The 10,837-nt window shown below is 46.8% G+C and overlaps 1 protein-coding gene across 1 annotated transcript; it reads left to right on the forward strand.

Annotated features, from left to right (window-relative positions):
* The first annotated feature begins 1,090 nt into the window (after positions 1-1,090).
* LOC121159488 (HLA class II histocompatibility antigen, DQ beta 2 chain-like) lies at positions 1,091-10,198 on the forward strand. Its single transcript, XM_040984648.1, has 6 exons — positions 1,091-1,277; positions 2,762-3,031; positions 7,903-8,184; positions 8,656-8,766; positions 9,249-9,272; positions 9,832-10,198. The coding sequence occupies exons 1-6, from the start codon at positions 1,169-1,171 to the stop codon at positions 9,843-9,845; spliced, it is 810 nt and encodes a 269-aa protein (XP_040840582.1). The 5' UTR covers positions 1,091-1,168; the 3' UTR covers positions 9,846-10,198.
* Positions 10,199-10,837: the final 639 nt, after the last annotated feature.

The following is a 10,837-nucleotide window of genomic DNA, read 5'->3' on the forward strand; positions in this document are numbered from 1 at the left end:
GAAACCTAGGGCAAAAAGAAATTCAATCTTCATTGACTCAAGAAGCACATTAGTGGTAGAACTGCAGTTTAAAACCATCTCCCTCTAAGAACTCTGCTCTTCCCAGCACAACTCAATGGTTCTCAATATCTAAGATGATAAATGCTTCTATGGCAACAGCTCTTTGTTTCAAAATTTTATTTATTTAAGGTGGGCTAGAGAGTGGGAAAATAAGAGGGAGAAGGAGAGAGACAAAGAGGAGCCCACTTATTGGTTCACCTCCAAATGCCCTCCTGGCCTGGTTAGCCTGAAGCTGGGGAGCTAGCAACCCAAGCCAGATATCCCACAATGAGTGGTAGGAGTCAGCCACTTGAGTCATTGCCACGTCTCCCAGGGTCTGCATCAGCAGGAAGCTGGAGGAAAATAAGCCGATGTGCTCCAATATGGGACACAGATGTCCTAACCTATAGCTTAACTTCTAGGCCAACGACTCACCCGAGAGTCAGACAAGTATCATAAACATGTCCACTCCTAGGGGCTGGCATTGCAGCATAATGAATTACCACCTGCATCACCAGCATCCCAGATGGGCGTAGATTTGAGTCCTGGTTGTTCCTTTTCCAATCCAGCTCCCTGCTAATGTGCCTGAGAATGCAGCAGGAGATGTCCCAGTTTTGCTTCGATCTCTACACCCACACGGAAGATCTGGATGAAGCTCCTGGCTTTGGTCTGGCCCAGCCTCAGCTCTTGTGGCCATTTGGGGAGTGAGCCAGTGGATGGAACATCTCTCTCTCTCTTTTTAACTTTGCCTTAAAAATAAATATTTTTTTTTTTAAAAAAAGAGTTGTCTACTCTTGAATTCTTTTGGCTTCTGGGTCTTTAACCAGGAAGGCATCCGGTCTTCAGAGGTGGACAGACATCTATAATTTGCCCTAGATGGGTATTGGAGGTTCATTCAGTACAATTTGGTGAAGACAGTGCCAGGCATTGGATTGAGAACCTTCAGAAAAAATGTCTGCCTGGAGACAGATGATGTCCTGTAGCTCCAGTGCTGATTGGTTCCACCCCTAGGGGTTCTCCAATCCCAACATGCTTGGATGCTTTCTTAGGTTTTTATCCCCCAAGGTGGGCACGTCGGATCTATTAGGTGCAAGTTTTCTACAAACATTACTTTCTTCTGTTCTCAAGTATGACTTGGCGGATGGCTCTGCAGCTTCGGAGTGGCCTCCAGGGAGCAGCTGTGATGGTGATCCTGATGGTGCTGGGTGCCCCAGTGGCTGAGGGCCGTGACTCTCCACGTAAGTGCAGGGTAGCTGCTTCTGGAAACCCACTATGGGGAGAAGGCTTGCCTTGGGCTGGTGTGTGGGGAAGGGTGGTCTCCATGAGCTTAGCACGTCCTCCTCATTGTAAGAACATAGCCTGGGGAGTGTTACAATGACAAGGAGAAGACATCTGTCTGTGACAGGATAAAGTGCCCAGTGGGTCAGGAAACTCAGACTTATCCTCCAAGGTCCCTCCTAAGTTTATCTTTCCTAAGCAGCAGTCCTTTAGTTTGAGGCTGTGGGTCTGGAAAGTGTAGGGCGGCAGCAGTCTCTGTGGTTTTGAGGACCAGCAGCCTACACTCCTGACCCTGAGGGAAGGATTCAAGAAAACACACTCTTGGTACACGATTGAAGCCAAGTGCTAACCAACTGCTGAATCTCACCCTCGGGGTTCACTGACTTGTGGGCAAATGGCAACTTGAGTGGGATTCAGAGTCATGAGTTGACGGTGGGCTGAACTGAGGACAAGAGAATAGGTGAAAAACAGGAACATTATGGAGCAAGCCTACTAAGAAAACACTCATTTCAGACACAAGATGAGTATTTAATATAAATGTTCAATCTTTCGGTGTGCCTAGTTGTAGGTATTATGAGACCTTATTTTTACACAATTAAACAGACAGCCACTTTCCTATAAGAACTCTGCTCTTCCCACCACAACTTAAGGCTCGCTGGCATCTAAGATAACATTAGCAGACACCGCTGTGACAACCATGCAGCTACTGTTGGATGGCCTGCCCATGCCGGTCACTGGGGCAGTGTAACTAGATCTGTTTAAGGTCAGGGCTTATGCTGGTCTCCTGATAAGACTTTCTAACGTCACAGGAGCGAGGGAGCCTCACTCTCCAGTTAGGGTGGCAGTATCTCAACCACCTCCACCACAGAGAGCAAACCTGGATATGGTGAGAAGGGCACTAGCCCAGAGGCAGGGCGATACACGTGTCCGGACGGGCTGAAGGGCTATCGAACCTGAGACCTTTTTCGTCATTCCTAGTAGCTCCTGGGCCTCTGTGGATTCTTGAACCCAGGGCTCCCGAGAGTTAGGAAAAGTGAGCTCCATCCCTCCCAGTGCCAACTGCAGGTGCGATCCACTGCTCTGGGTGTGGGGCGGGTCCCGGGAGCCCTCGGAGGAGCGGCTGGGCAGGGCCCGGGAGGAGCCGACTGGGGCACCCGGGTTCCAGAGGCTTGGGGCTGGCTGGGAACCCGAGGGGATGCGCCCCAGCAGGGACCGGGAGGAGCCGACCCGGGTGCCCGGGTTCTTGAGGCCTGAGGCTGGCTGGGAGCCGGAGGGGCTGTGGCCCAGCAGGGCCCGGGAGGAGCCGACCCGGGTACCCGGTTCGGGAGGCGCTGTGCTGGCTCCGGGCTGCTCTGACCTCAGTGTCCGCCCGGCACAGCGGCCGCGGGGTGGGGGAGGAGCTGCGAGCCGGCCGGGGACTGACTGCGCCCTTGATTCCCCGCAGAGGATTTCGTGCTCCAGTTTAAGGGCTTGTGCTACTTCACCAACGGGACGCAGCGGGTGCGGGGTGTGGCCAGATACATCTACAACCGGCAGGAGTACGTGCGCTTCGACAGCGACGTGGGCGAGTTCCTGGCGGTGATCGAGCAGGGCCGGCCGGACGCCGAGTACTATAACAGCCAGCCGGACATCCTGGAGCAGTATCGGGCCGCGGTGGACACGGTCTGCAGACACAACTACCAGGGTGAACTCGTTACCACCCTGCAGCGGCGAGGTGAGCGCCTGCCCCTCCGCCGAGTCTCTGCTCGTGTGTGTGTGTGTGTGTGTGTGTGTGTGTGACCGGCCTTGTGTGTGTGTGTGTGTGTGTGAGAGAGAGAGAGACCGGCGTGTGTGTGTGTATGTGTGTGTGTGACCGGCCTCGTGAGTGTGTGTGTGTGTGTGTGTGTGTGTCTGTGGCCGGCCTTGCGTGTGTGAGAGACCGGCGTGTGTGTGAGAGAGAGAGAGACCGGCGTGTGTGTGTGTGTGTGACCGGCCTCGTGTGTGTGTGTGTGGCCGGCCTTGTGTGTGTGTGTGTGACCGGCCTTGTGTGTGTGTGTGTGAGAGACCGGCCTTGTGTGTGTGTATGTGTGTGTGTGTGGCCGGTCTCGTGTGTGTGTGTGTGTGTGTGTGTGTGTGTGTGTGTGTGTGTGACCGGCCTCGCCGATCCTAGTCCCAGCTGTGCGGAGAGGACCAGCCGGGACCTAGGAGAGCCCGAACCCCAGCAGCCCCGGGCTGTTCCCTGTGGAGGCGGGTTCAGCTGCCCGATGTACCCCTACTCTTTGTCCTCTGTTCATTTCCCAGTTCCACACATTCCCGTTTCTTACCTTACACGTGCTTGCCGCCCCCTTGCTTATCTGTGCCCTCTGCCGGGAGGGTGGGCATCCACCGCGGTCCTGGTAACCACCTCACCGGGGCCTAGGACCCACCTGCTGAGCTGAGGCCGCTGAGACGCCCAACAGGCTCCACACAATGGACCTAGGGCTGATTTACAACCACATGCCCCGGACCTTGAACATATTGTAGACAAGACAGTAAGGTTGTGGCATTATATTTTGAAGTTTCGCTTTCAATCCAGTCTCAATTTCTCCTTCCGCCTTCTGTCTTTCTGCCCTTTCTTCCTTCCTTTTTCCTGCCCTTCCAGCTTCCGCACTTCGGGTTTCTGCCCTGCTATCCACTGGTTCAGTGTTCAAATTTTTGCAATAACAGAGGCAAGGCAGAAGCCAGGAACCAGAACTACGTTGGGTCTCCCATGTGAGTGGCAGGGAAACTTGTACTTGAGCGATCATCTGCTGCCTCCCAGCATGGACATCCGCAGGAAGCTGGCATAGGGAGTGGAACTGGCTTTGAAATCTAGACACCCCCGTACGGGATGTGAGCATCTCAAGCCGCGACTTTACGTTTGCCCCACACCCCCATCCGAATTCAGTTTAAGTGGCAGTTATGAGTCTTAGAGCTGTCAAAGGAGAGGGCCGTCACACGATGGCAGGTAGTATGAACTCAATAAATCATAGCTGATAAATATATATTCGTAGCTGACCATCTATTAGGCTCAAGAGACACAGAATAGCAAATAGGTTTAAAATGGACTTAATCAATCACTTTTACTCTTTTACCTAGTGCTTTAAGTAAATGCCTGTTGATTTAGACCTTAATACTTAAGAATTTATGAATGCAAAGTCCTAGGTAAAAGTGTTTGCTAAAAATGGAAATAGCAATAATGTTGAGTTTTAATTTTTTACGAGTTTGGAAAACTCAGTAAATTGCCAAATTCAAATAGCAGGATTTCAGTAGATAGATTTAAAATGCTAAAATATTGAATGAAAATTGTCCCAGGCTTCGTTTGGTTTAGATTTGGATTCTCTTGCCCTGGCTTTTTGTCTTTCTGCCCTTAGTATCACCACATTAGGGCAGATGCACAGAAAAATAATTATGCTTAGTTATTTATTTTTAAAGTCTAATTTATTTCTGTTTGAAATCCAGATTTACAGAGAGGCCTTCAATTCGCTGGCTGATTCCCCAAATGGCTGCAGTGACTGGGGTTGAGCCAATCTGAAGCCGGGAGTCAGGACCTTCTTTCAGTCTCCCTTATGGGTGCAGGGGCCCAAGGACTTGAACCATCCTCCATTGCTTCCTAGGTCATAAGCAGGGAGTAGGATGGAACAGCTGGGTCGTGAGCTGGATCCTAAATGGGATGCCAGAGTCAGAGGTGGAGGATTAGCATGCTGTGCCATGCTCAACCCCCTCAATTATATTTATTTAATTAACACCTCCTGACAATTCCTTACCAAATTTCATTTAGAGTATGTTATCTGTTCTCCTCTTCTTGCAGTTTGGGATTAGAATCATCATTTTACGTGTGTTCATGTTGATATATACTGAACACTCTACTAATTAGCTTACAGTCACTTACCAAGTCCAGAAGCCTCCCCAGAACACCCAACAGTACTGATGTGTAGAACTGAATGGAAGCAAAGCCTCCTGGAAGCTGGCGAGGGTCAGAAGCAGCAATTTGTTTTGCTGCCTATTTATTTTAATTTTTAAATTTTTTCTTTATTTTTGACAATCTTTACATAGTTAATTAGGGCACAAAGTTCAAGGGCTGCAGGAAAGTGGTAAGACTATTATTTCCACATTGTTTTTTTTTGTGTATCTGGGGTAAGGGGGGAGATAAAGGGAGAAGCCCCACCCAGTCTCCCACCCTGCTGCCTATTTCAATGTTAGTGGGATCAAATGTGTTTTCAAAGTTTGAACATTCATGATTTTGGAGAGGTGCTGTACCTTTAATGGTAAAGCTACTGCCTGTGATACTGGCATCCCATAAGGGCACCACTTTGAGTCCTGACTTCTTCTTCTTCTTTAAAGATTTATTTATTGTTATTACAAAGTCAGATATACAGAGAGAAGGAGAGACAGAGAGGAAAATCTTCCGTCCGATGATTCACTCCCCAAGTGAGTGCAATGGCCGGTGCTGCGCCAATCTGAAACCAGGAGCCAGGAACCTCCTCCAGGTTTCCTACACAGGTGCAGGATCCCAAGCCATTGGACCGTCTTGACTGCCTTCCCAGGCCACAAGCATGGAGCTGGATGGGAAGTGGGGCTGCTGGGATTAGAACCGGAGTCCATGTGGATCCCGGCGCGTTCAGAGTGAGGACTTTAGCCATTAGGCTATCGTGCCGGGCCCGAGTCCTGACTTCTAAACTTCTGATTTCGCTTCCTGTTATTGTGCTGGGAAAGTAGCAGAGGATAGCCCAAGTCCTTGGATCCCTGCACCCAAGTGGGAGATCAGAAGCTCTTGACTCCTGGCTTTGGCCTGGCCCAGCCCTGGCCATTTATGGCCATCTGGGAAGTGAACCAGGGGATGGAAGACCTTTCTCTCTCCCTGTCTGTAATTCTGCCATTCAAATAAATAAATGAATCTTAAATAAAGGAAAATTCATGTTTAATCCAAGCTTGGCTCCAATTTTATCTGCCTTTTAACTATTTTTTTTTGTGAAAAACTTAGTTCTTCTATATTTAATTCTAATCAAAGTAAAATAGATACATTTTATGAGTCCATCTAGCTGACTGATTTCAGTGAAGCTCCAAGAAGGAGAACTTGAGCTTGAGTTACAAGTCAGAACTGAAAACACGATCATTTCCAGATGCTGCTCATGATTGCTGTTTATTCAGGTGCGGGGGCCACCCGCTGATCTCAGTCGATCCCAGTTATACTGACATGCTCACGTCATGCTCTCGTTAATTCAGATCTACTTCTATAATAATCTTCAGCATTTTCTATAGAGAACATATGTAATAACATCTGATTTCAGAAGAAAAAAAGTCATTCTGATTAACAAGAGAATGGAGTAATGTAGACAGCTAGGAATTGAACTCACTTGAATGTTAAAAGAACAGGGGAAAAAAGAAACCAACTATGTAAAATACTCGTTAATATCTAATAATTAGTAACAGCAATGAATAACAATTGGTATTTGCTAGCCTAAGCAGACCATAATTTCATAGATTTTATATATATTTCACATAATTATATTGCAGATTAAAGAAATGCAATAAAAAAGCTTGAGAGTAATAAGTAAAATAGGTTGGGAAAAATGTGCTATATTTGACAATGAGTGGCAATCCAAGGAAAAAAAAAGGAACAGAGGTATGGGCAAAGATGGCATTTTGTTGATCTTTCCCTAAAAGGACTGCTTATTTTTTTTTTTTCGAAGCACGTAAACTTCTAAAATAACATACTCATTAGTTTGGATCTGTTTATAGATTGCAATTCTGTGAAGAAAAGGCCATAGTCTGTGATTTATCTTTGGATTTTCAGTGCTTGTCAATTACATAATTGTTGAATGAATGAATCAATGAGTGAATAAAATATAACAGCATATATGATATAGAGATTAACATTTATGTACTTAATAAAATACATTTGTATGTATATTTTAAGAAACTCATCATAGAATACATTGGAGCCAAGGGTAGGATAAAAGCTGAGAGGGATCAATGCTGTGTTGATTAAAATATGTAGGACGTGCTCTTGCTCCCTAATATTGTGAATATTGCAGGTTGAAAATTATGGGATACAGCCTGGCAGAAGAGCCCTGCTTGTAGAAATGACGTGTTGGTTACTGTTGTCTTATTTTGCTGTGCAGACATTTCTCTTCCCCTGTTACTGTTCATTGAATCATGACTTGTGCTAATGGTCTCCCACCAGCAGGCAAGAGTCCTGGTTATTGCATCTTCTCTACTGTGATGAGCACTGGCACTAACAGAAAACAGTGTCACTCTCTAGAGAGATGACCTTTAATTTCAATAGGAGTTAAAGAAAAAAGGGCTTTTTATTGCTGTTATTTTGAATTTTATAGTGGCTTTTTTCTTTTATAAGGCTTCAGTATTTTCAACATAGTAACCCTAACAGGATGTTTCATTGTCCCTTATTACTCTGATAACTAATACATGCCATTAAACTAATAAAAGGCAATGCTCAGAATCTAATCCAAGAACTGGAATCCAGGGATCTTTCCACTTTCATATCAACAAATAACTCTTCTCCATGAGACTTCCCATGTGCACTCACATCTCACTCAGTCTTTTCCTGTCTGTTGCTCTCCTCAGAGGTGCCTACAGTGACCGTCTTCCCATCTGAGACAGAGGTTCTGGATCACCACAACATGCTGGTCTGCTCGGTGACAGATTTCTATCCAAGCAAGGTCAAAGTCCGGTGGTTTCGGAATGGCCAGGAGGATACAGCTGGTGTGGTGTCCACTCCCCTTATTAGGAATGGGGACTGGACCTTCCAGATCCAGGTGATGCTGGAGATGACTCCGCAGCGAGGAGATGTCTACACCTGCCACGTGGAGCACTCCAGCCTGGACAGTCCCATCATGGTGGAGTGGAGTAAGGAAAAGATTGTTTTCTTTCACTGTTAGTCTCACAAGACAGAGGGCAGAGCTCCCTTTGGCCCATCCTGTCTATTATCCATGGGGTCACTGCTGAGCTGGGAATCATGAGACTGGTGCATCAGTACAGAGACTTTGAAAGATTCCTGATGTCATTATCTTCCCAGATGGAGGGAGGTCACTCTGCATACCACGGCCCTAAAAGCCAGTCCTTATGGATTCCATGCACTGTTTGAGGTTATGGATGTGTCCCTGGGATGAGGAGTGGGAATCTGTTCCCTTTCCCCCTCACTTACAGTTATGTCCTAAGATATATTTTCTGATCCTTTCCTGCCCTAGAGTTGGTCATAATAAAGCGACTAGACTACCCTGGGATCACTACCTCCTGTACTTCAGATTGGACTTGAGTCCTCAGTCAGGGACATTGTAATGTGGGGACAAGCACTGATACTCAGGTTCTGCTCCCCAGGGGCACAGTCTGAATCTGCGCAGAGCAAGATGCTAAGTGGTGTCGGGGGATTTGTGTTGGGTCTGATCTTCCTTGGGCTTGGCCTTATCATCCGTCACAGGAGTCATAAAGGTGAGGAGCTCTGGAGGAAGGCGGGGAAGATGGGCTGTGTTCAAGACCCTTTGTTAGAGGCTCTTCCTCTAGAGGCTGCTTCATTTCCCTTAACCCTGAAAGGAAGGAAGCTGGGCTGCAGTAGATGAGGCAACCCACGATGAGGCAACCCACAGAGAGACTTCAGAATCTGATTTTCTGTTGAGAGGCAGCCCTGCCAGAGAGCTGGTAAAGTTCATCCTGAGACTTCCTTACAGTCGTGCTCGTCTCACTGGATCTTTCCAAAAAGCTCTCTTCATTAACAGGGACAACATCTTTTCTTTCTTGTATTTGCAGTTTCATTTATCATGGAAGATTTTAGCTTAGGGTAGTTTAGATCTTACAGAACGTGAATGGGGAGAGAATATAACTGATGAAGCTGCAGGATTCATATTTCTTTGGGCTGGGTAATTGAATGGTTGTTTGTATAATCACACTTCTTTATTCATAAATTTCTTTTGTAGGATCCCATGGACCTCCACCTGCAGGTAATATTTCATCCCTTGTCTAGTGGGTATAAAGGAGACAGGTATAAGAGGAAAGGGGCTGAGGTGAGTGTACCAAGGCGCAATGGTCTTCATTGTTCTCTGCTGGGGGATCTAGAGTTAGGAGGAAAATATTCCAAAAGCTACAGAAGTTGTTTACAAGAATCAAATCATAACTTTCTGTCATCTTTTTTGTGAGAGTCAGAGTCACATCCTAGATGTCAGACACACTTTGTGTCATATATTCATTACTGCTGCCTGTAGACATTAATCAGCGACTCAATGAGTGGTGTTGAGTTAGAAGGTGAATTATCATTAGAAGTTAAGTAATTCTGTCAAAAGATTGAACCCTTCGTTTTCATGGAAATGTAACAAACATTCTTCAGTGTATCTGCATCAAGCTGAAGTTCCGTGTCCTCTTCAGCTGATTTCAACTTCATATAAAGGCTGTGGGAGGTGATGATGATATACACTGGGTTTAGCTTTCCCTGAGGGAGGACCTGTGGGGAAGAGGGTGTGTCCCTAGAACTGTGTGCTGATCACATCCTCATCTTTTCTGCAGGACTCTTGCACTGACTCCTAAGGACATGCTGAGTGAGATTGGTTACTGCTTCTGTAATGCCTAACTTCTTGTCCTACCTTGGAACTCCCACCTGCCTGGGTCAGCCTGCCCCCCTGTAAGATCAGAGTCCTATAATGAACCTGTTACAGCTGCCAGCTCACTTCCAGCCCAAGGATCGGACTGTGTCTCAGCTTCCTGCACTGACCTCAGAGCCTCTGCCAGTGTGCTGCCAGCTGCATCTACCCAACGACATGATATTACTGTTTCTGCCCTGTCCCACAGATTGCTTAAGAAAAGTACATTTACCTGAACTTAGAGTTTTCTTTTCTTTTTTTTTTTTTTTACAATTAAACATGATTATAAGTTATTTGTACCCTAAGTCTCCTTAATTTGGTAGAAACAGGAAACTGCTCTAAAATTAAGGAACAAATTCTAAAGTGACCAAGTCAACCTGTGGCCAGGAGGGATTTTTCTTGAAGGGAAACTAGAATCATCATGGATTACCACATAAAGGTCTGATGACTTGTGTATGTAAGCATATGCGGGGTCTCCCCCACGGATTCCTCTAGTTCCCCGTTGCCAGAGGGGGTGAGCGTGTTGCCCACCACCCAGCCTCCCAGCACACAAGAGACAAACAGACGGGCAGGGGTTCTGTCCAGCAGTTCTGACTTATTGGGCGAAATTCAGATTCTTATATATGGTAAGTGATAGCCTCAGGCCAGGAATTTCAGGAATTCCAGGAGGGGAGAAACTAGGAGCCAATTACTAGGAGCATGACTGCAGAAGCCACCTCCCATAGGCCAGGGTAGGTGAGTGAAATGGCCCTGGTCAATCGGTATTTCTTTGAAACAATGTGAACCCTGCCCTGGTTCACGCCCAGGACTCTGTCCTTGGTTGCCATCTTGCCTGCCACAGGTAACCCAGTGACTGTTACTTGCCATCTTATTGACTTAGTGACCTCTTTGCTCCTGAGCCCCACAAACATAGGGGAGTTATTGGGGACATA

This window comes from Ochotona curzoniae, unplaced genomic scaffold (genome assembly GCF_017591425.1).
Source record: "Ochotona curzoniae isolate NIBS_2020 unplaced genomic scaffold, NIBS_Ocur_1.0 contig_4294, whole genome shotgun sequence".
Taxonomy (NCBI): Eukaryota; Metazoa; Chordata; class Mammalia; order Lagomorpha; family Ochotonidae; genus Ochotona; species Ochotona curzoniae.